The 27,891-nt window shown below is 48.6% G+C and overlaps 12 protein-coding genes across 12 annotated transcripts; 8 read left to right on the top strand and 4 right to left on the bottom strand.

Moving 5' to 3' along the window:
* Window positions 1-34: 34 nt before the first annotated feature.
* On the top strand, window positions 35-745 carry PUMCH_005119 (uncharacterized protein; the record flags this gene model as incomplete). Its single annotated transcript, XM_063024029.1, has 1 exon — window positions 35-745. One exon carries the CDS (start codon window positions 35-37, stop codon window positions 743-745), a length of 711 nt encoding a protein of 236 aa, XP_062880099.1.
* PUMCH_005118 (uncharacterized protein) lies at window positions 746-2,296 on the bottom strand (the record flags this gene model as incomplete). The annotated part of the gene is made up of 1 exon (XM_063024028.1): window positions 746-2,296. The coding sequence occupies one exon, from the start codon at window positions 2,294-2,296 to the stop codon at window positions 746-748; it is 1,551 nt and encodes a 516-aa protein (XP_062880098.1).
* Window positions 2,297-4,026: 1,730 nt separating this feature from the next.
* Window positions 4,027-5,007, top strand: PUMCH_005117 (uncharacterized protein; the record flags this gene model as incomplete). Its single annotated transcript, XM_063024027.1, has 1 exon — window positions 4,027-5,007. One exon carries the CDS (start codon window positions 4,027-4,029, stop codon window positions 5,005-5,007), a length of 981 nt encoding a protein of 326 aa, XP_062880097.1.
* Window positions 5,008-5,704: 697 nt separating this feature from the next.
* PUMCH_005116 (uncharacterized protein) lies at window positions 5,705-10,504 on the top strand (the record flags this gene model as incomplete). The annotated part of the gene is made up of 1 exon (XM_063024026.1): window positions 5,705-10,504. The coding sequence occupies one exon, from the start codon at window positions 5,705-5,707 to the stop codon at window positions 10,502-10,504; it is 4,800 nt and encodes a 1,599-aa protein (XP_062880096.1).
* Window positions 10,505-10,981: 477 nt separating this feature from the next.
* PUMCH_005115 (uncharacterized protein) lies at window positions 10,982-11,905 on the top strand (the record flags this gene model as incomplete). Its single annotated transcript, XM_063024025.1, has 1 exon — window positions 10,982-11,905. One exon carries the CDS (start codon window positions 10,982-10,984, stop codon window positions 11,903-11,905), a length of 924 nt encoding a protein of 307 aa, XP_062880095.1.
* Window positions 11,906-12,062: 157 nt separating this feature from the next.
* Window positions 12,063-13,262, bottom strand: PUMCH_005114 (uncharacterized protein; the record flags this gene model as incomplete). Its single annotated transcript, XM_063024024.1, has 1 exon — window positions 12,063-13,262. The coding sequence occupies one exon, from the start codon at window positions 13,260-13,262 to the stop codon at window positions 12,063-12,065; it is 1,200 nt and encodes a 399-aa protein (XP_062880094.1).
* A 328-nt stretch (window positions 13,263-13,590) lies between these two features.
* PUMCH_005113 (uncharacterized protein) lies at window positions 13,591-14,865 on the bottom strand (the record flags this gene model as incomplete). The annotated part of the gene is made up of 1 exon (XM_063024023.1): window positions 13,591-14,865. One exon carries the CDS (start codon window positions 14,863-14,865, stop codon window positions 13,591-13,593), a length of 1,275 nt encoding a protein of 424 aa, XP_062880093.1.
* A 2,016-nt stretch (window positions 14,866-16,881) lies between these two features.
* On the top strand, window positions 16,882-20,283 carry PUMCH_005112 (uncharacterized protein; the record flags this gene model as incomplete). Its single annotated transcript, XM_063024022.1, has 1 exon — window positions 16,882-20,283. One exon carries the CDS (start codon window positions 16,882-16,884, stop codon window positions 20,281-20,283), a length of 3,402 nt encoding a protein of 1,133 aa, XP_062880092.1.
* Window positions 20,284-20,977: 694 nt separating this feature from the next.
* On the top strand, window positions 20,978-23,059 carry PUMCH_005111 (uncharacterized protein; the record flags this gene model as incomplete). The annotated part of the gene is made up of 1 exon (XM_063024021.1): window positions 20,978-23,059. The coding sequence occupies one exon, from the start codon at window positions 20,978-20,980 to the stop codon at window positions 23,057-23,059; it is 2,082 nt and encodes a 693-aa protein (XP_062880091.1).
* A 108-nt stretch (window positions 23,060-23,167) lies between these two features.
* On the bottom strand, window positions 23,168-23,905 carry PUMCH_005110 (uncharacterized protein; the record flags this gene model as incomplete). The annotated part of the gene is made up of 1 exon (XM_063024020.1): window positions 23,168-23,905. The coding sequence occupies one exon, from the start codon at window positions 23,903-23,905 to the stop codon at window positions 23,168-23,170; it is 738 nt and encodes a 245-aa protein (XP_062880090.1).
* A 1,324-nt stretch (window positions 23,906-25,229) lies between these two features.
* Window positions 25,230-25,580, top strand: PUMCH_005109 (uncharacterized protein; the record flags this gene model as incomplete). Its single annotated transcript, XM_063024019.1, has 1 exon — window positions 25,230-25,580. One exon carries the CDS (start codon window positions 25,230-25,232, stop codon window positions 25,578-25,580), a length of 351 nt encoding a protein of 116 aa, XP_062880089.1.
* A 1,397-nt stretch (window positions 25,581-26,977) lies between these two features.
* PUMCH_005108 (uncharacterized protein) lies at window positions 26,978-27,547 on the top strand (the record flags this gene model as incomplete). Its single annotated transcript, XM_063024018.1, has 1 exon — window positions 26,978-27,547. The coding sequence occupies one exon, from the start codon at window positions 26,978-26,980 to the stop codon at window positions 27,545-27,547; it is 570 nt and encodes a 189-aa protein (XP_062880088.1).
* Between the last annotated feature and the right edge of the window lie 344 nt (window positions 27,548-27,891).

Below are 27,891 nucleotides of genomic sequence, written 5' to 3'. Positions count from 1 at the left end.
TCGTTCGGCTCATTCGGTTCATTCCCATTCCTCGATGCTCTTCCCCGACTCGTCGGATTCAGACATCGACCTCCCACGCAAAACAAAACGCTTCGTGCCGCCAAAACTCGGCCCGCAGAAAAAACTGGCCCTGAGCCCGGATGACCCCGAGTCGCCCGAGATCTCCGAAGATGAACTGCCGCCAAAACCGCACAAAAACACCTTGTCGGAGTCCATTCTCGACTCAAACTCCGTGGGCTTCAAAATAATGCAGAAAATGGGCTTTTCCATGGACGGCCGCTTGGGTGCAAAACACAATCCAAACGCGCTCCGCGAACCTCTTCCAATTAAAAAGAGAAAGGTCAACTCCGGAATCGTCCCCTCGAAAACAGTTCAATTGCAAAATGCAGATTCCGCCCATAGTGCAGCTTATACCCAGAGCCGCAAAAGCGCCTTGGCCGTGCGCGAATCCACGAGTATGATACGAAAGCTCCAGAAATTCTGCTTTGAGTCGTCCGGCGACGATTCCAGGCTCGTTGCTGGTGAGGATATCGACTTGATCAACCCATTGTGGCGGGAATTTGCCCGGAAGGAAGTCGATCCGGACCACGCACCAACACCCGTAGACGTAGAACAGCTTACCGACCTCCTACGATATGTCCGGGCGACGTATTTCTACTGCCCGTATTGCGGGATCAAGTTTGAAGATTTCGACGATCTCTCACTGCATTGCCCAGGCCCCTCAAAGGAAGACCATCCAATTTAATTAGTATGCCAGTGCGAGATACGCCTCTCTTCTGGCGATTCTGTCTTCATTCAATTGGTCGAAATCACTGACCCCAATCAATTCACTTGGCTCCGTCAACTTGAGGTCGCCTAGCTGCTCCTCACTGAGGTCTTCCAACACAACAGCATCTGGGACCTCTCCGTAGATAGTGGGCGGCTTTTCTGCAGCCGAATATTTAACGCTCTTGTCAACCTTAGCTGACGCCAATGGCCGTTCCTCGGACCCCCATCTGAGACCTAAATTGCATCCGTTCATCACAAACCCATCCGTAAATAGAAACGCCTTCTCGGCAGATCCTCGTAGAAGATACTTAACCTGGGCTGCCTGCGCCTTGTAGTCAATTTTGCAGTAGACAAGCGTTCCGAAGGATCCGTAGTGTGCTACCAAGTCATCTCTTGTAATGCTGTAGTTGATACCCAAGATGTCCAATACGCAATTGTTTGGGTCGCTAGATGGCGTGAGCGATGGCTGCTGTTGTGGCAATTTGAGCGACGGTGAAAGAGTGCTTGCAGCTTTCTTCAGTCCTGGAGCCGGCTCCTGCGAGCTGCCATTTGCCAACCCGACCCGGATCGGCCGGTCTCCCAAGATCACGCCGTTCATTTCTTTGAGCGCCGCCTGTTGAGCTTCTGGCTTGTGGAAGCGGACAAATCCAAACCCTTTGGACATTCCGGTGTTCATGTCGGTCATAATCTTGACCTGCTTGACGACACCGGGATATTTCTGATTGAACTTGCCGTAAAGCATCTGCTCAGTAATATCCTGAGCCAAATCACCTACGAATAAAGAGTAGTCCACCGTAGACCGCTGGCCCATCGAGTGTCCACCGCCAGGAGCATTTTGTCGACTCTGGTCTGCTCCCATTCCTGTTGAGGCACCCAGAGAGCCGCCGCCCGAGGCCTTGTTCAATTTGAAAATCCGCGAGGAGCCTGGAACTGGGGTTCTGTGTCGTTGAACCGCCGTATTGGCTGCTGTGGGATTGGAAAAGGTCACAAAACAGTACTGTGACCGGCCAGTCTTGTCGCGCATGATCTTGACGTTCGTGGGCCGCTCTCCGAGCTCTGTCCAGATATCTAGGATATCGTTTTCTGACCATCTGGGATCCAAATCACCCATCCAGAGCTGGTTTTCGGACTGGATTTGCGAATAGACCAGATGGTAGCCATCGCCCGGGCTTTTTTGACCTCGCGTGTAGTTGCCCTGGCCCTGGAAGCGCTGTCGAGGCTGTTGGTAACTGTTTGAGTTTTGATGGCCATAATCTCTGCCAGCACCGTAGCTGTTGCCGCCATACTGCGAATTCAGATTCCGCTGGTCCGACTGGCCGTAGCCGTTATACAGACCATTGGGTTTGTATGTGTTTCTGTTGCTTCTATAGTCTGATCTGTTGCTAGAACGATCAGGATAGTTTTGAGCCCTTTCGTTGCCTCTACCAGCATAGTCTTCATTCTTGTAGTTTCCTTGTCGCTGGTTATGTCGTCCGGGACGATACAGATCTCCTCCGGGGCGATATGAGCTGCCGTTGTTGGAGTACATGGTGTTGGATGTGGAGTAGCGATGAGATGAGATGAGATGAGATGAGCTTGGTGTGGGGTAGAAGAGATTGTGGAGGGTAAATTCTGTTGGAGTTTTGGGTTGCCTTTTATAGATTTGAATTTGATCACATGTTCTGTTTGGTAGCGGTGGTTTCTTTGGTTTTGGCCAGTTTATGTCTACTGAAAATATTGGCTGAATTGAATGACTATTGAGAAATTTGAGGAAAATTATCTTTTGTTTTCTCTGTTTGATGGTACTCTTTTCGAATTGCTTGGAATTGGGGATGTGGCATGCTGAAGTCTACTAAAATAGACTAGTAGAAGTTAGATGACGAGTCAGATATATTGCGAGAGATGTGATGTTGGAATTTTCGAAGATGAGAATGACGACTGAGCTTCGATATAAATTTGTTTGGATTATTGCATGAATGGGAATTTTTGGACGTTTTTTGTTTTCAGAGAGATTAGCAACACAGCATTCAAAATGTACAAACTCATGTTTTACTCCGAGTTCTTCTAAAATTATAGCAGTTAATTTTTTGTTGTTTTAGATTAATTGTATTACGTCAATAAACCTTAAAGATTTTTGATAGTTCTATCGACTTCATTCATTCAATCCAGACTATTGAGCTGAATACACTTTCAACAAAACAACGAGATGGACAACCATAGAGTGTGACTCCATAAATTACAAAAATAAAATGAGAATTCTTCTCTTAGATGGGAGCCAAAGTCTTTCAGAGTCAAATCTATAAAAAGAGACAGTTTCACTTGCAGAATCTCGAGGAAAGAGAGTCAATTTTCGCCCAGAAAATAACCAATTTCTGCTACCAATCACATATTCCGAGTTACCGTCTCGCCATATTATTCAGCTGGAGGACCAAATGAGACAGTATTCAGCCTAGAGACCAATTAAGGTGAGAATGTTCCCAATTGGGAAGCGCCAGTCGGGCGGATTTATAGGGTAGAAATCAGCCGAATCTAGTAAGCGATACCCGAAACGACTAGGGAACTCGCCCTATAAGAGCAAGCGTCTTCCGAATTAGAGTAAACTTAAAAGAGACTAGACCCATGTCGCCATTACCTCTTGAAAAACGGTTTGTAGGAATTACTTTTCACGCTATTCTTGGACATACCTATCCAAAGAGTGACATTAACGAACGCAGCAAATCTGTCCCCAGAATTGCAGTCACTTTTCATCTACGGGTGACGCATTCCACAGGAAGTTTTCTTCTATAATTGTGGGAAACATGACGTATCCGCTATAATTAGGGTCCGTCACTTCGTTTTGCTGGTTGGACCCTCGTAAAAGTGCTGAAACGGTCGCAAAATGACATATCCTGCAGAGAAACGAGTCAGTGTATACACAGGACTATTTCCACAACCTTATTCTACGCCCACAAAAAGAGGCATGCTAAGTGGATTTTGAGTCACAAAAAGGAAGAGCGAAATGCATAAATAAAATGTTTTGGAAATGAAGGCTTTTCCCGGTTCAAAAGCTGGAAAAGTCGACGAATTGGACCATATCCCAAAAGTCAGTTACCTGCACCTCGTCTATATCCACATTCAGATGCGACAACTGTAACCGCCAAATAGGTACCTCTGCATGAAAATGGCTGCAAATTAATGACAGAAGCAGAGACCACCAGTATAAGAAGGAGCCATTTCGGAGCCTTCTTGTGAAATCCTCATCTTATCAACAACCACCCCAAACCCCAACCTCCGAGAACAATGAAGTTTACTCTCGCTACTCTTGCAACCGCTGCAATTGTATCTGCCTCCCCAATCCGAGTCTCCGTCCTCAACTCGAACGGGAAAAACATCGGCTTCCTTAACACCAAGTTCGGAGCCAGTTCCGGACAAGGGTTCGTGGACTCCACCGCATCCACCTACGAGCTCTCCGACACCAACGTCCTCAGCGTCACTTCTGAAAACGGAAACCAATATGCCTTGCAATATCTGGGCGTTGCCGATGCGCCAGTGTACCTCATGTCGTTCAGCAACAGAAACTCAAACCCAGTTCCACTCGAGATCGGCGGCGATGCCAAGATTGTGAACTACAACTGGTGGGCATGCAAGTACACCTGGAGTCCCGACGGCATTAGCGACGAACTCAATCAAATCGTCGGCGTCAACGCTACTTCTTGGGCCAAACCATTTCCCAACTGCCGGAAAGTGGACTTGGTTTTGAGCAAGGTGCCTGCCGTGGCAAAGCGTGAGATCAATTCCTCCGGCGCAGCTTCTTCAGTCCCAACCACTCTTTCGACCCAGCCCAGCCCTACGTCCAATGCCGTAGTCAACACCTGGACCACCGACGGCAGAGTCATCGGCCAGCAAGCCGTGTGGTGTCAAAAGTCGTCTGTGGTGACGTTCACTTCATGCAGCAGCAACGACTGTGCTATCGTCAAGACCACCGGCAGTGCTGGGCAGATGGTCAGCTGTACTGCGTGTCTCTTGCCAAAGCCCAGTAACATCATCAATTTCAGTTTTCCTGGATTTATGTCTGATGACGAAACTACTACTACTACTCGTACTGGTGTTGCTTCTGCCACTCGTGCTGCTTCTGCTACTGCCACTGCCACTGCCACTACTTCTGCTACCTCCACTTCTTCTGCTTCTTCTACTTCTACTTCTGTCTCTCGCGGTGAAGCTGGACGGAACATGGCCGGCGCCTTTGGTGCTTTTGCCATGGCTGCACTTCTCCTTGTCTAAAACATTTCGTTCCTTTAATTTATGAATCTATTGATATCTGTAGTGGAACATTACACTTCTTTATTTCATATAATGTAAGGTATAGAATAGACCAGATAAAGAAGCGCAAAAAAAGAGTGCCGCCGTTCACCCATACTTTATATAAATACACCATTTAAGTTTTGAAAAGCAGTAAAAACTTTGTTTTTTTTGTGTTTCTTAGATTTCCCAGATTTCTCACTAGTCTTGCTACACTTACTCTCACTAGTGTCACTAGTCTCAGGTCTTACTACAGTTACCATTATGGCTACTAGTTGAAACAGATACGCGTCACACTTCCATCACAAAGAATAGTCAAAAAATCCCTCAAAAAAAAAAATATAAAAGGACCACATTCCCCCCACAATTTTTTTCCAATTTTTTATCTTTTCTTCCTCTCGTTGCCATGCCAGAGTGACACTATCGCACTGTTTGTTTACCTTTCGCCCGTTCGGGCTGCACAGTAAATCTTCTCCAGATCCCATCCAGATACAACCTGGAGTTCTTCGTCAATATGAGTGGCGCCGACCTCTTCAAACACGAAAACGGTACGTAGCCGTCTCGGGACACCCCCCAAACCCTCTGCTGCTTTTTTTCCCGCGTTTTCCCGTCGTTTTTGCAGCGTTTTCCGCCATTTCCCGCCAGTTGCCCTATACTAACCAAAACAGACTCAGTAGACATGCTTTTGAAAGAAATCAACCACGGCGGCGTTCCGGAGCCCAGTCCCGCCAGCGAGCCGCCCTCGACGGTCGCGTCGCCGATCAAGCCGCTCAATTGCACGCCGATATTGAAGGAAACAGACCAATTCACCGCTCAAAAGAGAGACTTTAATTCGTCCTCAGATACGTACGTGAGCGATTCCGAAACAGCCGAGCGCGCGCAGATGGCCGAGCCGCATTTGGACCTGTTCACGCGCAACTTCGAGCAAGACTCGTCGATTGACTACAGTAGAGAACATTCGGAAGTAGAACCACCACAAACACAAGACCTTGATGCTGGGAATGCGGAAAACGAAAACGAACAGATGGACTCCAAAACTGACTTGGAGCCGCTGCCGGAGAAAACAGACGGCGCTGCCTCCCCTAATAAAAGCATCATGAAGAATCCTGTCGAGGCCGCCACCACGTCTCCCAAGAAAAACGTCGCGTTTCTGGCTGGGCCCGACTTGCAGACCGTCCATTCTTACCCCGGCGACGATAGTCTCTCTCAGCCAGAGCTCAAGGCTCCAGCTCCGCCAATGGTGCATCTGTGGACAGGGCTCGAGGAGCATTCCCTCGACGATACCGATGCCGAGACCACACAGCCGCCAATGCCGCCACCACACTCCAGCCACACCGTCACGGGCCTCTTGAGCATGGATGCTGCCGAAACCAGAGACGAGCCAGACATCTCCCAGTTGACCGAGTACAAACTCACGCACAAAAACTTCAGCAATCTCTCATTGAACGAGAAAATCGACGTTTTCTTGAGCAACAAGCCTCACGACGACCTAAACGAACATCTCGACAACCTCGGCAAAGCCGCCCCAGAGGAAACAGACGTCAACATCCACCGACTCTCGTACCAGCTCGCGGCGCACGAGCCGGAAGCACAGGAAAATCCCTTGAATGCCCTCACGCATGGTCTAGAGTATCGCTTGAGCGCATCTGCTCGCTCCTCGCAATCGTCTCTACAATCTTTGGTCGACTCCAATAAGTATCTCCAATCTAATCACATCGAGAAACAATCCAAGGGATTGCAACTCAACGATGGTATCAAAGGCTTCTCAGATAAACTCGCCACCGAAATCATCCCCAACACTCTTGATAGTGCAGAGTCGAGCAGAGACCAGCTTCACTTCGAGCCCACGCTTGCTACGCGGCCGCTGATACCAGAATCCTTAGGCTCCATTAAGGAGGATCTGAGCGCTTCATTCAACCAATCACAGACCGAGAAATCAATTATGAACCTACTAGAATCGGTATCGCAAATTAACTTGGTCGAAAAGGCGGCCATTGAACCTAATTCTCAAACCAAAGAAAGTCCAGACTCGGAGCATGGCGAATCTGAGGCATCAACAGACGCAGAGAGCGAACATTTCGATCCAGTGAAACAAGAATCCTTCATCAAGGCAGAGTCAGGAACTACCGCAATCAAGCTAGAACCAACAGAGCCAATGGTGAAATCAGAGCCTAGTGACTCTATGGTTAAGTCGGAGCCAAACGATGAGGTCGCGCAAGAAGCTTCTCATCTACCTTTTGTCAAAAGTGAGGATGTTTCTGAGGTGAAACAAGAACCTGATACTTCTGTCAAATTGGAGTTGGACGACTCTCTCCAGGCCCCATCGCTGCCTGAGCCACGCAGAGGTAGTGAATATTCGAAGAATGGTTCTGTTTCGGACGCTCTGCCCATAAGCGCTATGATTGAACCTAAGTACGATGCTGTTACCATCCAAAAAGCCATCAGCGCGGGTCAAGTGAAACTCATTGGTCCTCTCTCGCCCCAGTTAGGCAGCAATCCACTCGAGTGGAAGAATGACGTAAGCGCAAGTGACACAATTGAATTCGCTGATGAGTCTGGCGATATTCCAAGAAGAACGTTGGATACAAAGCACCATACTGGCCTAGGCTCGCCTATTAAGCCTATCAAAGCGTCTGTTGAACAGCCACTTGCAGACGAAAGAGATTCTTCTGTGGAAAAGACAGAGGAGAGTGAAGAGGCCAAAAACTCAGCAGCAAAATCTGCCAATCCTGTCGCACAATCTAGCTCGGTCAGCCACGCTCTCACATCTAGTGATTATGATTCTAGCGTCCTTGCAAACTCATCCAATGTCCAGCCACCTTTTAATATCAAGCTACCCGCTGTTGAGCTCAGTGACTCTGAATTTGATGACTTGAACAAGAAAATCAACGAGAAGAGTTTGTCTTATGAAGAATCCCTTTCTGCCGAACATGACGCTGAAAAGAAATCATTGGATTTCCTATCGATCTGGCACTCGCAGCATCTTAAAACAAAGGCCGGAAGTCAGCCCCCTAGCAAATTGTACCAAGTTCCATCGCTTCTGTTCTACAACACAGCAGATCTCTCTCAATGCGCCAAATTCCAAGTGCCAAAGTCCTTGAAGCCTAAGAAGTTCCCAGAAGTAAACGTGTTATCCACCAAAGTCGTCAGTCTGTCGTACGAGAATCTCTTCGATTCTGGATTTCTTCCAGAGTTGTCTCAAGATTCGGGAATAGAGGACCATTTCGATGTCTTCTTCAGAAACATCTCCGCAACGCAGGAAGAGAACATTCGCCAGAAAAACTCGTTGAAACGCAGAAAGAGTACGTCTTCTGACAAAGCCATGAAAGAATCTGCTTCACGCCAGTTTACCATGAACAGGCGCTCTCAACCTGCCAATTACAATACCTTGAGACCTCGCTATATTAGCGATAATGGAAAGGGAGAGATGGAAATGCCTAAGAGATCTCGTTTCACTGTACCATCTTTCGAAATCAAGCGGTCTTCTTCAATTCTTTCTCCAAAAAACATGTACAATGATATATTCCTGGATAACTCGTCGATTGAACCTACCATCAAAGCCACTGGCATGAAAACGTTGCCCAGTATGGACAAGGATCAAATAAGAAAGATCATGGATATGAAAGAGGCTATCACACAGACTGGAACCTCGAAGTTGAAGGCAGTGGGAAAAACAGCCACTCCCGAGGTTAAAATGCCCACAGAGGAAAACAAGCCGCAGATCGCGTCGATTCACTGCGACTCATTGGTATCTAACGCGGACCCTGCCAAGACCTTTGGCGACTTCCCACATGTGGTATCTGAAATCATCACAAAGCCCATTGCCATCAAGTCAAATGAGCGTATATTTGAGCCCATTACTCCAAAACTGGATGGCAATTCTCCGGTTGTTGCAGCTCGTGAAAGATTCAGTTCGAACAATCCGTTTTTGGAGAAACCAGCCGATAACACAGTTTTCCCAGACCCGGATCCAGAACTTATAGCTACGCCGATGCGCCCAGCCGCAACAGGCTTGAAGGTGAAGAAACAAAGAACTAAAGAGAACGGACCTACTGTGGGCACGCCAAACGCCTCGCCAGAGAGAAGAAGCCCCATTAAACAAGGTGAGCGGAGCAACAGAGGATCGCCGATCAAGATCAATTCTCCCGTGAAGTTGGTGAAGAAAAACGGCTCTGTCACCGGCGTTGTTTTGGACAGAAACATTCCTGAGTTCAACGGTGTAGACATCAAAAACACCGTCAACAACGACCCGCCAGTTTTGGAGAAGAAATCGCGCCATACGTTGAGCACAGTTTCCGTTCCAACGATTCCCACGGCCGACTGCCTGTCAGCCACTGCGGTTGAATTGATGGCCGAAGGCGTCGAGGGATCTCTGAATGGACGGCCACTGGAAGCAGCAGCAGCAGCAGAGAGTCGTCTGTCATCGTCGTCAGGAGCTCATCTTTTGGAAAAGGGCAAGTTGTTCTTGCGAGTGATGGGCTTGAAGAACGTCAAGTTGCCCGACTTAAACGAGCGCAACATGTCGTTCAACATCACATTGGACAATGGCGTTCACTGTGTCAAGACTCCAGACTACACTTCCAATGGAACCGCCAACGTTCCGATTGGGAAAGAGTTCGAGTTGACGGTGAACCACGCCTTGCAGTTCATTCTCACGTTGAAAGCGTCGTACGACAAGCCCAAAGATACACTCGTGGAGGTGAAGGAAAGACGGGTTGTTCAGCCAAAGAAGAGAATCAGCCGGTTGTTCGGCTCCAAGGAGGTCATCACCACCACCAAGTTCGTGCCGAAAGAAGCCACCGACTCCTGGAAGAACTTGTTTGCCGTGGATGGCCTGTTTGCGAGATGCTACGTGGATTTGGAACAGTACCTCACCCAAGTCTCGGGAACAGCGCGCAACTTCAACCTTACCTGCTTCAACGAATGGGCCACCATTCCCGGCTCTCAGGGAAAACTCAGAGAGCCATATTCAGTGGCACAGCTTGAAGTGAAAATGCTCTTCGTTCCGAGAACAGAGCCATACGAGATCTTACCTTTGAGTATCAAGGCAGCGTACGAGTGCTTGGACGAAATCAAAAAGGAGCACTTCACCGAGGTGGAGGGATACTTGCACCAAGAGGGCGGCGACTGTGACAGCTGGAAGAAGCGGTGGTTCAAGCTCCAGGGCACATCATTGGTGGCCCACAGCGAGTACTCACACAAGACCAGAGCGAAGATCAACTTGACCAAGGTCACCGAAGTGGTGTACGTCGACCAAGAAAACATCACGCGCTCGTCCAACAACTACCGCAATTTCAGCGACATTCTCTTGATGGAGCATGCGTTCAAGATCCGATTTGCCGATGGGGAGATTATCGATTTCGGCGCGCCCAACAAGCAGGAGAAGGCGGTGTGGATCCAGGCGATCCAGGAGATTGTGTACCGCAACAAGTTCCGTCGGTTGCCGTGGGTGAACATGATGCTTTCCAAGAACAGGTAGAACGGACTGAAATATGGAATCGGTAGGTGGAAAAAGCCTAAGAGAGAAACAGGAACGAATCATGAACATTAATATTTTACTCCAAACAATGCTATGTATAAAAAGAACAATGCTATATACGAAAAGAAGACCAAATGTAGATTTTAGTCCAATTTAAACTGTAGACATTCTGGTTCAGAATACCTAGAGTATGTGGAATCAAACAAGGCCCAATACAAATAAATTCGCCGCCAAAATCACACACAATGAATGAAATCCACACACAATCAAACCTACAAAAATAAATTCTCTCCCTCTGCTCAACATTCTCTTTTTAATATGGTCTCCCATTTTTTCACGCTGAAACACATTTTTGCAGCCAACCCTGTTTCTGCATACAACACCCTACTACTTCTACCACTACCACTACCACTCACCACTTCTTCCCCGCAACCGCAACCCCGCACCGCGAAACATAAATAGAGCCCGTTTCCCACCATGGCCAACACAGACGACGAGGACGCATACCTCTACAGCTCCGAGGACGAGCAGCCGAAGGCAAAGAAGGCGAAGCTAGATGCCTCCACAGAAAGCAGCACCAACACCACAACAGAAGGCACCGCAGCCGCCAATGCCTCGACCAAGGCCGACGCGAACGCTGCCGCAGAACTTCTGGACGACGACAGCGAGGAGGAGAGCCTGGATGACGACATTGAGTTCGTGATTGGCGACACAGCACCAAAGCCGCTCACAGCGTCTGTCAAGCCGCTGGCAGCAACCGAGACCGCGCCGGAGGAGGCCGGCGACGACGAGGATGAGAGTAGTGTAGTGGCGAAGCGCGGAGGCCCTGCTGTTAGTAAAGACGATGGAGCAGCAGCTGTAGATATAAATGCCGTAGCAGAGTATGAGGGGAAGCCGCTTACGCAGCTCGACCTCGATGAGCTAAAAGATAAGCCGTGGCGGGCGCCCGGCGTGGATATCAGTGACTACTTCAACTATGGCTTCGACGAGTTGACGTGGACGGCGTACTGCCACAAGCAGGATAAAACCAGGGGCGAGTTCAATCCACAGAAGGTCATGGCCAAGATGATGGGCGGGCCCGGCAAGGGCGCTGCACCATTTCCATTTCCATTCATGCCCAATATGCCCAATATGCCTAACATGCCTAACATGCCTAACATGCCCAATATGCCTAACATGCCTAACATGCCAAATATGCCAAATATGCCAATGCCTCCAAATGGCATGAGCGGAATGCCTCCAATGCCTCCCGGCGGCAATATGCCACCCATGAACAATAGATCTGGACCCATGGGAGGCCCGGCGGGAGGAAACGGCAGACTGGGTCCACCCTCGGGTCCCAACCAGAACCCCATTGGGAAGAGCATCAACCAAAAACGAGACGGCCGCTACAAAAAATAGTGCATTTACAAACCTTCTCTACTTCACACCTCTCCACGCATTCTTTCTGTGTATTATTAGGACCGCATCGCATTTACCAGCCAATACATTCCCCGCTAATCTCAAATACAAATACCAAATCTCAAATATCTTACCCGTATATTATATGCTCTGTAGATTACTCATTATCCGACTCCTCATCGGCCTCCTGCAACCAAGTGATGAATGGCTTGGCAGCCTTACGCACCTTCTTGGAAACGTCCTTGGGAACGTACTTCTTGGACACCTTGGAGCCCCAGCTCAAGATGATGTCTTCGCTGAGCAACTCCTTGTCGTAAAGCTTGACCAAGATCTTTGGCGTCTGGGGGATCAATGCGGGCTTCTCCAAGCCCAAGAATCTCTCCAAACCACCCAAGAACGCCTTCTCGAAGCTGGCGTTGTCGTTGATCAACTTGGCCAACAACCCGTTGTGCTCCTCGATCTGCTCGATCACGTTCTCGTCGAACAACACCTGCGCCAACACCAACACCACGTCGGCCACCTCCAAGAGCTCCATCTCGACGATCTTACGGTAGATCTCGACGTCCGAGGGCAAGTCATCCTTGGACTCATGGCTCTCCTGCAACAACCACTCGCCGAACTCTGTAAGCTTGGCCTGGGTGTCGTTGAGTGTCAAACCCTCCAACTCTCTGGCTCTGGCCTCGATGGCCTCCTTGGACATGTCGACGGCCCAGTCGTCGTCGGCCACCTCCACGGTCTGTGCCGACAAGGCCGCAGCCTCGGCGTTGATCTTCTTGGTCAATGCATCCTCTCCATCATCGGCATCGTCTCCACCAACAGCAGACTCACTGCCGTCTGCGTTCTGCGCAATGTCCGAAATGGACTTACCTCCACCCACAACGTTGGCGGTGGCGGTGGCGGCCTTCTTACCCGTGGAAGGTGGTGGGTTCTTCAAGATGTACGACGACAACTTGTGTCTGACGTCCACGTCGGTCACACGGCCACAGGCCTTACAGTCCTTCTGCAACAACCCTTTGCCCTTGATCTGGATCTGCGTCTCGGGGTTCTTACAGGCGCCACACAACACAAACTTGGCGATGAAGCCGTCCAATGAGTCTTGCAACTCGTTCTGCTGATGCGAGCCGTTGACCAAGTAACGGTCGTCCTCCTCCTTGAATGCAGTCTGCGCACCCAACTCGTATCCGAAGTACTTGACCACGTACGCTGGCGGTCTGCCCAAGGCTCTGGCGACCTCGCTTAAGTTTGGGATGGCGGTTTTGATACCGTTGCCTCTGCCCTCCACTTTGGCCTGGATGGTGGGCATTTTGTACCGGTAGAACGGGTCGGTGTTGTCACGACAGATGTTGACAAACGACATGGTGGAATGGTTCTGGGGGTAGTGAGGAATGTGGGGTTTGGCTTTGAAATTTTTTTGAGGTTCAGGGAGCAGGGAACACCCGTACACCAGGGGTAGTGAGTAGGTGATGGTTGGAGTTGGTGATGGTTGGACAAAGTGGGGTTTGGTGTAGTTTTTTTTCGTGGCGCGGGGTTTTCAGATCGGACAGATTGTGGTTGTGTGGTTTTTTTTTGGAAATTGCTGGTGTTGGTGGAGTTGGTGTATGGTTGGAGGGACACAACCAATCGAGTAGAAGTGGTCTCAAAATTGGCCTCCATCACCAAGAATTCTTGAGAAAATACATCTGGAATCATATCTTTGGAAACGGCTCGGTCTTGGAAAAAACAATGCATCCGTTGCCGTGCGAAAGGTAGCCCTTGATCTGCCGTTTGTGGATATAGTTGGCGAGAAGACACTCGATCTCGCCCAAGTCCACGCTCTCAACACTCTCGGCGCGCGACTGGCTGAGCGCACGCTGGAACACAGTAAAAGGCACAATGTGCGGCGTTTTACTCTCCAAACCACCGAACAAGCGGTGGGTGTGTTCAAACAACCGAAGGATACACAAGTTGCGGAGATTGAGCATGAGCACGTAGATGTAGCGCTTGAGAAACACCTTCAGAAGCTTCGCCGTCCAGAAATCGAACTGCTGCACGTTGCCCGAACGGACCGCGGGCCAGAGATGGTCGTGGTATACGAGCTTCAATGACGGATACTTCTTCCACTCCCTGCGCGCCAACGACACGCGCGAACTCCTCATCTTCAACGGCACCAACAACATCAAGATGCGCTCCGTCTGCTTGGCCACCACCGCCGGCTTTTTGTAGCACCTCAAGAACACCATGGCCGTATCTAGCTTGTTCTCTGCGGCACCAAAATCAGAGTCGTTGAGCGAAAGAAGCGCGCTATAGTACAAGTACGTCACCGCATACTTGCGATACTGGACCTGGGTGTTTTGCGGCGTTGGCGAGGCGTGGCCCGTGGCCGCGAGCGCCTTCTCGACGGATTTGGCCAACTCCAACTTATCCAACTTGAAGTAGAGCTTGAGGAGCGCGGCAAGGAAAAAATGAATGCTCTGTTTCTTGGAGAGCTTAGGCTCCAACAGTTTATCGGTGAGACACACCTTGAATGCCTTATTGATGGTCGAAGCCACCACCTCCAACGGCGACTCCTGCGAGCCGTCTACACCGCCAACATCGGAACTTTCGTGCGGAAACTGCTTCTCGCGCACCTGGTACACGGAAATGAGCTCGTCGCTGCAATTTATAAGCGCCGGACAGATCCAATTGGTCTGAGACTCGGCGGCCCGATTCAAACACACCAACAACTCGTTCAAGTGCACGAACGACGTCTTGAGGTCACTCGCAACATAGATCGACCTCATGGCCTTGAGATAGGCCCGCACCACCGCATGGAACTTCTCTGGCAACACATAGAGATCGATATCACTGGGGTCACTGAAGGCGGCTCTTTGCGGGCCCTTCTCGGCGCCCGGATTGATGGTTAGGAGCCCTGTGAATAGCGCCGACTTCTGCGACGCGATTGCACCCGCCATGGCGGCGATATAGTCGTAAAGCGTGGCCATTGATGTTGCGTTTGTGGTAGGTATTGGAGGAGGGGTGATCTGGGGGATTGGGTGGGTGTATTGCTGGCAAAAGTGGGGTTTAGAAAAAAACGAGGATTGATTTATGCTGGGGGAAGGGGCCTTTATATATTTTTTCGATGTGGGGGTGTTGGTGTAGGGTTAGTTGGATTGGGGGTAGAGATGATCTGTGGGTGGAGACTAGAGGATTGCGAAAGTTATGGGAAGAAGGTTGAAATGTTAGATTTGAAAATTAGAATGAAATGTTGGATTTGGATTTGGGGATGGAATTGGGAGACAGGTGAAGGGAGAATACCCTTTGGTTGGGTATGTCTTCACAAGCCGCCAAGAATTTTAGTACTGGAATAATTGACAGAGTTTTAAGCCATGGGTTTTTGCAAGATGGACCACTTTGCAATCGATTGTGACTAGAACGTCTACGAATGAATACGACTGGTACGAAGGTATATTAGGCAGATGTAGTTTGAGTGCTGAATGGAATAAAGATTTTGGTCAGCTATTCCACTATTCGTATTGAGACCAAAGACTGAAATGGCTGACATGCCTGTGCATTTGTCTCGTTGGACTACACTGGACTACTGGACTACTGGACTACTGGACTACTGGACTACTGGACTACTGGACTACTGGACTACACTATGGACTGGAAAGCGAGGTCACTAGTCGAACTGAAAGAATGAAAGATTACAGAAGACGAGAAAATTGAGTTCCAAAACTTTATAGTTTTGCCGTCTGGATCGATGTTGGTTCTACTCAGTGTCAACGTTGAGCACGAATAAAGCTACAACGGCAGACCACCAAACACCAGCCAATAATCAATCACTATTTTCGGCGCCTTTTCAATTTTTTTCTCTAGTCTACTATGTCACTTGGATCTACTAGAATCCTTAAATCTGGTCTGATCAAGCACATGTAATGGGAATAGACACTCGCATGAAAGATTTCAGACCTACTGGACATTATCGAGAAGAATTCGAAAACACTGAACATAGGAGGCCAGAGGATGCTCAATTCGCCAGCAGCTCTTTCACCAGACACTAGGAAGTGAAGAATATCAATAGAATGAGCCAAACCGAAAATATACATACTTTTCTTTCAAATTTCATTATCCGAGATAACTTTTCCAATCCAATATCCCAAAAACTATCACCTAATGGAATAGTCATATATCTACGGTAAATCCATTGAGTCAACTAAGTCATCCACCAACTCTAACTATCACACATAAAATCCACAAATCCACAAATGAAAAAATCCACAATACAAAAACAACTACAAAAACACAACTACAAAATCCAAAAACACAAATAAAGAAAGAAATACAAAATAACTCAAAATCGCCGAATACCAATTATCTCCGAGTACGTGTTCCAGAAGCCACCGGTAGCCGGCGCCTAAGGTCTGTGATCCGGATAGGGGCAACGGACCAAACCCCGACTAGCAACCGAGCACAACCAATGACAACAGCGGGAACAAAGCGACACGAGAAATAGAATCCGCAAAACAGAACAAAAAAAGAAAAACAAAACAAAACAAAAAACAATACAAAACAAAGAACACAACAGAACAATCTATAAATAAAAAGAGAATCGCCCATTGCCTGGACGGACCTTTCCACTAGCCCCGGCCCAAACAGTGTGTGCGGTGCGAATCAGTGCGTGGTGCGTGGTGCGTGGTGCGTGGTGCGTGGTGCGTGGGTACGTCAGTGCGACTCAGATCACTGGGCCCTAGGGAGCACACCCAGGATTACAAAAGAGACCACGCAAAAGGAAAAGAACAAACGAAAAAAGAATGGAAAAAAATACCGCATTTCCCCGCCCAATCCCCGCATGTGATTTCCGCCCCGCCAAAAATTATATAAACCCCCCCTTTCCCACCGATTCTCTGCCTGCTGCCTGCCGCCTACCTGCCGCACCGTCCCGCTGTTCCTGGGGGGACTTGGCCCCAGATCCTCGCGCCCTGTAAATTTCATCCACCCACTACTGGCCGTTTTCCACAATGGCCAACCAATCTCCGCCACCCCTCGCCTCCGCACCGCCGGACGACTCGCTGCTGCTATTTCTGACCCTGCTCCCGGGCCCGGCCTTGTCGCACGAGCTGTTTCTGCGTTCGTCGGCTGTAGATGTCTTGGACCACAATCTTAGCAATGGGTACCCCAATGTCGCCAATCCGAGTCAGAATAGCAACAACAGCACCGCCAGCTTCGGCAATGCGCTCGGCGGCGGCTACTCCTCCTTTGCCGCGGGCTCGTCGCTTCTTGCTGGCGCCGGGACTGCCAACGGCTACTCCAACACCACTATAAATGGAAACAGCGCCGGAATGTCCACCAGTCTCAACAACAACACCAACAGTAGTCTCAACAACAGCATCAACATTAATAATATCAACAGTAATATCAATAATGGCAACGGGAATAACACCGTCAACGGGAACGGCTACATTGCCTTTGGCCTGGCAGGGTCGGGAAGCTCCTCGTCAATGTTCCCCCAATCCGGCGGCATCGACATCCCGCTGACGTCGCTGCTGCTCCTCAACACGTCCGGCGCCATCCCCGTGCTGTCGTCGTCCGCGTCCGCGCGCCGCGCCCGCTCGGGCCTGTTGTTTTCCACCAACTCCATCTGGAACGACGATGCGTTGCTGCTCAACTCGCCCTCGCGCGCATCCTTGAACGGCGGCATGCTCGACTTGTTCCCCGATATGGCGTCTGCGTCTGTGTCTGCGTCTGCGTCCGCCGGCGCTGCCGCGGGCCAGTCGTCCGCATTCATCAGCCCGGTGCTTGCTGCGCAGCCGCTGTCTCTCACGACCCGCAACCGTTCGCACACCACCTCCACACATCCGATGGCGTTTGGCGTGAAGCCGCCGGGCGATGCTGCGGCGCGGATGAGCGTTTCGCCGTTCCTCACCGCGGTTCCTGAGCCGTCCTCGCTTTTGGATAACCTCGTGCTCAACATGAACGAGCCGCCGGCCTCGCAAACTTCCGCCCGCAACCGCTCGCAAACGTACCTGGGCGTCACGCCAAAGCTTCCCGAACTGACGTTGGCCATGGGCGCCTTCGCCCGTGCCTCTCAACACCAGCACCTGCAACAACACCAACAGCCTCATTTGCATGCAATGTCCTCCCAGAGCGCCTACGCAGATTCCATCGGGAACCAGCTGTTTGACTTTCCCCTCGCATATGCCTCCAAGGAGGCGTTGCAGGACGATTTCGACATCTTCGACTTAAACATCACCACCAGCTTCGATAACCCTAACTTGGGCCCCACCCACACTTTACTTCTCGATAATCTTCCGCATTTCATAGACGCCGCTGGCTTGCACAAGCTCTTGAGCAGCCCTCCTGCGTCTGCTGCATACCACAACTCCGGCATCACCAGCGTGCGCGTCAGTCTGAGGTCCAACTCGAAATTGGCCTTGGTCGAGTTTGTCTCCATCGAGGCTGCCATGTCCATCAAGGCTACCTTCAACCATTTGGAGCTTATGCCTGGCGTCATCATGTACGTTGCATTCGCCAGGGTCGGAGACAAACAGCAAGCACCTTCTCTTCCTCTGGCCCCAGTGTCTGCTGGCGGCCCCCTCATTTCACCTGCCCCTTCACACCCCGTGAACGGCGCCCACACTGTAGAGTCCATTAAAAAACCTTCTCCCCCTAGATCCATCGAGCAAAAGAGCCCATCTGAGAATGTCGTGGAATCCTTGATGGACACTGTTTCGAGACTTTCGGCCTCTCAGCCAATTGATTTACAGAAAGTGGTCTCCATGATTAAAAAAGCCGCTGCTTTCAACAACAGCAAATACCAACAGAACTTTGGGCCTCTCCCAGAGCCACTGATGACCCGCCAGTTCGATGCTCCTAAATTGAGAGAGCTCCGTAAGGTCCTCGAAAACAGCGAGAAGCAGGCTTTTGGCCAGTCTGCGTCTGATACCGAGGCAAACGGAGACCTCGAGACCATGTCTCAAATAGAACTAGAGGAGCTCTGTCTCTCCATGCTTGATGAGTTGCCTGAAATCTGCTATGATCACATCGGAAATACTGTGGTTCAGAAATTGTTTACTGTCGTCGATTCCCCTGTGATCAAGCTAGTCATGGTCAAAGAAATCGCTCCATACTTTGCCCAACTTGGTATTCACAAAAACGGGACTTGGGCAATTCAAAAGATCATTAATAACTCTTTAAACGTTTGTCTTCCCAAGGTGCTTATTGCTGATAGCTTGAAGCCATATGCTGTTAAGTTGTTCAACGACCAGTTCGGTAACTATGTATTGCAGTGTTGTTTAAAATTCGGCTCCCCTTTCAACGACTTCATCTTCGAAACGGTTTACGATAATTTCTTGGAGATCAGTTGTGGAAGATTTGGAGCCCGGTGCTTGAGAGCGATCTTGGAGACGTCCAACGAACAAAACTCCACGAACTCGGGCATTGTGTCCAACGAGCAGTTGTTCTTGATTGCAAGCTTGATAGTGGAGAATGCGCCAGACCTTATTGTCAACAACAATGGCTCTTTGCTCATCACTTGGTTCCTCGACACATTCAGCGGATGCAAAAATGCAGACTATGATTTCAGATACAGTTTGCTCTGCGACAAGTTGATGTCATCATTGGACGTCTTCTGCTCGCACAAATTGGCCAGCTTGACGATATACAAAATCTTGAACAACCGCACGGACTTTGGCGCCAAACAAAAGATCATGAACGCCATATTCGGCACCTTCAATGAACATGACGAGCAGTTCAGTATCACCACAGACTTGTTGGAGTCGATTTTGCAAGACTCCACCGAGAACAACTCGGGTCCCTTGTTTATCTACAAGATCCTCAGCAACCCTTCTTCATTCACTATTGGCAATGACAATGTCAACCAGAAGTACCACCATTTTGTGGTGTCACAGGTGAAGAAGGTTTTGTTGGACATCAACATCGTCAATCAACAGCCATACAAGAAATTGATGGACGAGGTTGGATTGTCGCCCAACAAAATTAATAAGTCGATGCCCGGCGGCAGGAAGACCAAACGCGGCGGAGTCAACCACCACCAAGGCATGGGCAACAGAATGGGCAACAAGCAAGGCATGGGCAATCTTGGAATGGGAATGCCATATCCCCATCCATCACAAATGATGGCACCCGCCATGAACTACAACACATACCAGAACGGCCCCACGATGTATGCGCCTAATATGCCTCCATATGGAGGTTCAGGATACAACGGAGCTGTAGGATACGGATATCCTGGACAATTCGCTCCCGAGGCGGCCATGCAACAAGCGCTGCGCGAACAGGACTTTAGCGTGATGCGCGAGTTGGAACAATTGACCTTGAGTTCCGTGGCCATGGGATATGGATCGAATCCTCAAACACCACTGGCCGGCGTTGGAGTCGGCCAGAACGGGCTGTTTTTTTAGAGAAAAAGTGATGTGATATTTATACATGGAGATATCCACAACAAAGAGAGCAGTCAACCATGGGACTGCTATGATTTTAACGAGTTTTTTTTTAAAAAAAAAGAGGAACATGCTGCAAACAGCATCCCCGGCAAATACTAAAAATGATTTATAATGGTTTAGAATAGAAGGTTGTAACTGTAGTGCTTATACAAGCAGAACAAGAGCCAGAAAACGAGCGCTTTAACCAAAAAAAACAAGAAAACCAAATAAAAAAAATGAAAAAATAGAATTCACGAACAAACACTGTTTATTTTTATTTTTCTTCATTTTCCTCTTTTTTCCCCTTATCGAGTTTCCGCGTCTCCTCTGCCAAACCCCAGAATTTCACCCCGACCACCCATACTGCCTACTGCATTCCTCTTATATAAGCCCAGTGCAACCGCCAAAAAACCCCGCTGCGGCAGCACCACCCAACCAATCACGTAGCACGCCGGCCCAGGGCTCCTAACCACCCCGAAGGAATATATAAACGACTCCAGATCCGCCCCCTTCTCGCGTATCCCCGGCCACCTAGCCCTTTCCACCCTAGGCCTGTGGCAACACACAACACAACCATCTGCCCCGCCAACCACGCCCGCTGGCCACGCCGCGTTCCCGCCAGCCAAGGGCCCTCCCCTCAATTGTCCCAATTGCATTCCCGTGACGGAACTACATGTCCGCCGAAGACGACTACCCAGCCAGAAGACCAAAGGGCGGCCGGCCGTCCTGGCTCGACGCAGAGGACCTAGACGACTATCTGTACTTGCAAGACCTGTTGGTGCGGAACCGCCGCAACCTGACGACGCACCGGCTGGAGATCCAGATCCGCAACTATAACAACTCGCCGCTTTTGCAGCTTCCGACGGAGATCCTTCTCCAGGTGTTCAAGCACCTCGATAAAGTAGACTTGTTTTCGCTCTTGACCGTATGTCGCGAGTTTTCCGAACTAATTGTAGAGATATTGTGGTTTCGGCCCAACATGCAGAGCGATAAGGCCTTCTTGAAGATCCGCGACGTGATGATGCTTCCTCGTACAGAAACACACTGGGACTACCGTAACTACATCAAGCGGCTCAACATCTCGTTCATGACCAGCCTCGTCACCGACGACCTCCTATATTTGTTCGAGGGCTGTCCCAAGCTCGAGCGGCTCACGCTTGTCAACTGCTCGCAGTTGTCGCATTTGCCCATCGCCCGCGTGCTACAGCTGTGCGACCGCTTGCAGTCCATTGACATGACGGGCGTCCAGGATATCCAGGACGACATCATCTATGCATTGGCCCAGAATTGCACGCGCCTCCAGGGGTTGTATGCGCCCGGGTGCGGCAACATCTCCGAGGAGGCCATCATCACGCTTCTCAAGGCGTGTCCCATGCTTAAACGTATCAAATTCAACAACAGCGAAAACATCACGGACGACACCATTGCCGCCATGTACGACAATTGCAAGTCGCTTGTGGAGATTGACTTGCACAACTGCCCCAAGGTCACCGACCGCTACCTCCAGAGCATTTTCCTCGAACTCAACCAGCTTCGCGAGTTCCGCATCAGCAACGCTGCCGGAATCACCGATGCGCTTTTCGATCTCATCCCCGCCGACCATCATCTCGATAAATTGAGAATCATCGACGTCACCGGCTGCAACGCTATCACCGATAGATTGGTCGAGGGTCTTGTTCGGTGTGCGCCCCGTCTTCGAAACGTCGTTCTTTCGAAGTGTATGCAAATCACCGACGCGTCACTAAGGCATCTCACAAAGTTGGGCCGTAGCTTGCATTACATCCACCTCGGCCACTGCGCGCTGATCACTGATTATGGTGTCCAGGCGCTAGTACGTGCATGTTATCGTATTCAATACATTGACTTGGCCTGCTGCTCTCAACTTACTGACTGGACGTTGATAGAGCTCTCTGGGCTCCCGAAACTCAAACGAATCGGTCTTGTGAAATGCAACCTAATCTCTGACTCCGGAATTGCCGGTCTTGTCCGGCTCAGAGGCGAGCGCGACTGTTTGGAGCGTGTTCATTTGTCGTATTGTACGAACCTAACCATCGGTCCAATCTATTGCCTACTAAAGACCTGTCCCCGTTTGACTCATTTGTCTCTCACTGGTATTTCCGCTTTTCTTAGACGTGAATTCACCCAGTATTGTCGCGATCCGCCTCCTGATTTCACTGAAAACCAAAGATCTTCCTTCTGTGTCTTCTCTGGCAATGGTGTCAGCAAATTACGAAACTATTTGGATAATCTTATGCAGCAGAGAGCCTCCTTGCTAGAAGAGTATGGCATCACTGGAGAGTTCAATCAACAAAGTCCTGCCAGAAGACGCAGATTGCAGCCTAGAGAGGGAGGTGAAAGAGAGGGATTTGAGGACGAACCACCAAATGTAGCTGCGGCCTTCAATAACTTCAACACTGTATTGGCGAATCCTATGAACAATGACGACGATATGACCACATGGGCAGCTCACAGAGGTCTTCCTGAACTTGCCCGATTGCGGGTGGATCAACGGGCACGCGAGATCAGACGCGCCGAGATGAATGGAGCGGATCCACTGGCAATGGCTCAAGATCCTACAAGATTTCTTCCTCAACCAATGATGGTTGCAGACCCCATGGAGCTCTTCCGTCCAGATAATGCACCTCAGATTGTCCAGAGCGCAGTCTTCGATGATGTGACCATGACAGGCAACGAAGATGACATGGATGTGGTAGACTTATTTCCGCCTCCTAACTTCGATACTGAGCGTGATTAGAGCAATCTTTCTGTTGCCTACTATTGCGTTATTGAGACCAATGTTCACATTCTTCGATAAATTCATATAATTCTTCCCCCGATTATTCAATTCCGCTCCTCAAAGAGTTCACCGAGAGGTTTCGAACCTAGCCTCGATCTCTCTTGCTCTGACATCAAGTTCCAAGATTTCGTAGCCTTCGAGCTTATAGAATACATACGATACGAAATCGTCTCTACTACGGTTGTGCGAGCATGCCAACCTTTTGAGAAACAGTTTTTTCACCAGTTCTCCCGACCACCGCGTTTCAGTCAATTCTTTTCCAGCAGCAAGTGAACTGAGGTGCTTTGACTCTCTGAAGCCGTGTTCACTCGAGTTGGTCGAGCAGCTAGAATGACTACACGTTGCTGCCATATCTTCACTGAACTGGTTGCCAGTCCAATACGCTTTGCAGCGAAAAAAAGTCTTTGCGAGGTTTCTACGCTCTGCGTACAATGCCCTGTTGAGACACTCATCCTTCATGAGCTCATGCAACGGTTTAGTGCGATATACCGCGAGGCGTTCCTGAAGCGTGTGAACAGTACAGTAAAGAGAGTTCTTACAAGTGCGTCTTTTCTTGACCACTCCGCAAATGTAATCCGTGTGAGTAGTGTGAATGCTGAGAATATCCTGAGGTCTCAGAAGACCTGGAGTGAAATTTCTGTTGCCACCTCTCGAGGCCACTGGCGACAGCGCCATCACTTTGGTGTCTTTTCTATGGATCCGACGTAGAGGGGATGTGATTGTGATCTTGTCGAGACTCTTGTCTGTGGTAGGTGCGTGTTTGGGCTTGGAGGGGTGGCCCCGGGAATGCCAGAAAAAAGACATCACGAACAACAGCAGACAGTCAATTCTTTATTCCAGGTCAAACTCCAAAAGTTTGTTGTGTATTCGCTGAAAGCGGGTTCCACAAGGGAGTATGTAATTTGCAGCCAAGCGCCGAAAGAAATGGTGGTTTAATTCCAACCCGAGGTCTACTTTTCTGTCCTTCCGCAAAATAATGGGTTCCATGGTGGCAACTACGGAAATCGATTCACAAATTACTCGACGTGGTTTTGGCTAGTTCTTGCGGTTTCGAGTTGCCAGCTTTTGGGACAGCGCCACGTGGAAATCGAGCTCAAAACCCGCAAAAAATATATTTAATAGGAATATTATTTCAAAAGTTTACATTTGTGAGGAAATACTTGTGTCTCGGTAGTTTGGATGTATTTGTTTCGGGTATGGAAGGTAGCTTAACATACAAGCCAGGAAGAATAAAATAAAAAGAAAAGAAAGGCACCATTGAAATTGAACGTCAACAAACGTCACGTCTAATTCATCTTCTACTTGATAATATTTTTTACTTTATAGCTTTAGCTCTACTTACTCAGAGTCAAATACGGATCATGACTAAGAGAGCTAAAATGGGAAAAAAAACCAATACAAATCAAAACGCACGAACTTAACAAAACCGCATCTAATAATATTCAAGCAACATAAAATACTTCCATTCTGTCGTCACTCCAATACGACTGACGCAGCTAGGGCTCTCGCCCTCGCTGAGCAATGTGTGCACACGTGACCGTGCGCTTTGCCACCGCACTACCCCTTCTCACTACCCACCGAGAAAATCCCTAGTGGTTTTTCACCAGTCTTTTCAACACCCTAGTAACACAGCAAAATGTATGTAACCGCCCTGAACACATAACCAAGCCATCCAGCGTAGGCCACGTCGCCCGCTTCAACCAACGAGACCAATCAGTGCACTTTAATCATCCATTGTCACATTTGAAACTTCCCAATGAACTGAATTGAGAATAGAGAATCCACAATAGAGAATCCACAAAACCGGAAGAATAAGTCCATCTCATCTCCTGAATGGAAACCGCCACAAAAACATAATAGATCTACTCTGTCTGGGTCTGACATCGAGGGCCCTCCAGTAGCCATTTTTTGAGATGGAAAGTTTTTCACCCACCTCATCTGAAGATTACAAAGTACCCAAGAACAAGTGAGAACAGAGTCAGTACTGATAGATGAGGTAACACTCGAACGTTAACATCCACCATTGTTGTTTTTTCCACGTTGTTGCCATTTCTCTTTCAGTACTGTTCCTCTTTCTTAGTACTGCTCTCTCAATGTTCTCTCAATACTCTTTCTCTAATGTTACTCTATGATCCCTCAATACTCTCTCCTCTGTATGGCTCTCTATGGTTATAGCCTTACCCAACCTATACTAACATCCAGGACTAAGAGAACTAAGAAGGTCGGAATCACTGGTAAGTTCGGTGTCAGATACGGTTCTTCCTTGAGAAGACAAACCAAGAAGATGGAGGTCCAACAGCACGCCAAGTACGACTGCTCCTTCTGTGGTAAGAGAACCGTTCAAAGAGGTGCCACCGGTATCTGGAACTGTAAGTCCTGCAGAAAGACCGTTGCTGGTGGTGCTTACACTGTCTCCACTGCTGCTGCTGCCACTGTCAGATCGACCATCCGTCGTTTGAGAGAGATGGCTGAGGCTTAAGCGGGTCTTTGTATATTTTAAGAAATAATACTGGAATGAGAATCTTGTAGGTGGAACTTGGGGAGTAGAAGTGAATGATGTAGTCTAGGTATAGGGATTGGAGTGATGAGATGGTGAGACTAAAGAGGTATTGTTTTTTTTTGAATTGTGGAGATCTTGTTGTTCGAATGTTTTTTGAGTTATGGAGATTTCGTTGTTTTAATGTTTTTAAGTGATGTTTTGAGTTTTTCACAATTATGGTCAGGACTGGTGAAATTCAGTATTGAGATGTAAGTACCAGGATTTGTCAAAAAAGCAAATCAGCAAAAGTCGAATTTAATTGTACTGTAATACGATTTCATCACGAAATTTATATCAATACAAATTAAAGAAATAACAGAGTGAAAGAGGACTTCTCGGCGATAGTCGGATTGGTACTTATCGAAACCAGGATAGTCTTAATGGGCTAGAATTAATCGAGCCGTGAAACGGTCAAAATTCCAATTCACAAAAGCCCTAAATATTCTCAAGAGGTGGGGACGCAACTGCCAAATCCATATCTTCACGAATGATTTTGTAGGGACTTTTTATCCTATTTGGTTGGTCAAACAAATGTCATTAGTCACAATTGCCATAAGCTCAGTAGTCACACAATCAGCTATCATATGCACATTCAGCTCTGTCTTCCCGATGACAAATAAAATTTGTACTTTTCGAAAGGCATAATCTTTTTGTCTTGTCAGATTCTATTCTTTATTTCTTCCGTCTGTGAAGGCATTATGGGACCAATCCATCCGACCATGTACTAGACTGAGAATTCTCTTCAACGAAACTCTTACTTGAATTTGATGTCACTACTTGAATAGATTTCAACAGTACTAATTCCAGTCTTTCTATTGCTTCTACCACTACTACTACTACTACCACTACTAGTACTATCTTAAGTACTACATACTATGTACTGATAGTACTACCAGTACTATATTCATAGTGTACTACTACATATTCACAGTAGTACTGATAACACATAATATAATCGAGAAATAGCACCACTCACACTACATATCCTTTACATAGGACCACCCCATTTATTGCATCGAACTCAATTGTTGGCTGGATTGCCTCAATCGCGCATTCTCTTTCATTTCTGTGTAATACCCCATATTGATCTGAATCACAGCGCCTATAATCACAACTGTGGTCGAATCAAACAGTATCTATATAAATAGCGTCAGCTGTCCAACTTCTTCTACCAGAACTGACAGATCAGTAGCATTACTACCAGTACTACCCATTACTAGTACTACCACCCATTACTAGTACTACCACCAATACTACTATTACTAATACTGATACTACTACCACACTAAAACATAAGTTAAGCACCATTCCAAAGTCACAACTAACATCAATACACCATGTTTGCGTTCCCCAAAATACACAGCTTCCCGCCCTTCTACACTCAACAACAGAACTCCACCGTTCGCGAAAACCAACTCAACGAATGGGGCCAGCTCATTCTCGCCTACTGCCAACACCACCGCATCCTCACGATCCTGCCCTCAGGAACGGCCATGGCCACACAGGAAGAGGCGGAAATACCGCCGCTCTTCGAGAACAAACTGATTGAACGGAGTGCGGCGCCTGAGTTCCGCCGTAGCATCCTAAACCACTTGATCCATAAACTCGATCGCGCCCAGTACGTGGACCCAAAGCAGCAGGATGCAGGCATCTTGATCTTTTGGCGTACGGCCGACGAGTGGGCCCGGATGCTCTATGAACAGATCGAGAAGACGGGCCAGACAAACTCTGTGCTTACGGTGTATGAGTTGACGCAGCTGGACGAGTTGGCTGCGGGCGCGGAGTTTCGCAATATGGACTACAATATGTTGGCGCGCATAGTCGAGGTGTTGGTTCGTCAGGGAAAGGCCCAGGTTCTCCGTTCTGACGATGGCCTGGGACGTATTGAGGGTGTGAAGATGTTGTAGAGCCGAGGAGATGAAGAGGAGAGTGGGCTATGTTCTTGTTCTAGAGAGCGACAATGGAAATGCATCATTTCGAGCCTGAAACCAATGCGTATCAATTACAGCTGATGTGCTATATCATTTCAGCCAACGTGCTATATTGTTTCAGCCAATGCTCCATATTGTTTTAAGTAATCGATCATGACTTGACAAAATTTCAAGAACAGCGCCTGGTTCTCCAATCCTATCTCATTGGAATGGTTAAACTACAGTCGGCTAAATGTCGCTCCATGACTCTATGAAATAGAACGGAATCACCACAAATCTGCTCCATGGCATGCCACCAACACGTAGATTCACACTGCAAT

Source organism: Australozyma saopauloensis, chromosome 7 (genome assembly GCF_035610405.1).
Source record: "Australozyma saopauloensis chromosome 7, complete sequence".
NCBI lineage: Eukaryota > Fungi > Ascomycota > Pichiomycetes > Serinales > Metschnikowiaceae > Australozyma > Australozyma saopauloensis.
This window is presented reverse-complemented; position numbering and strand designations above follow the sequence as displayed.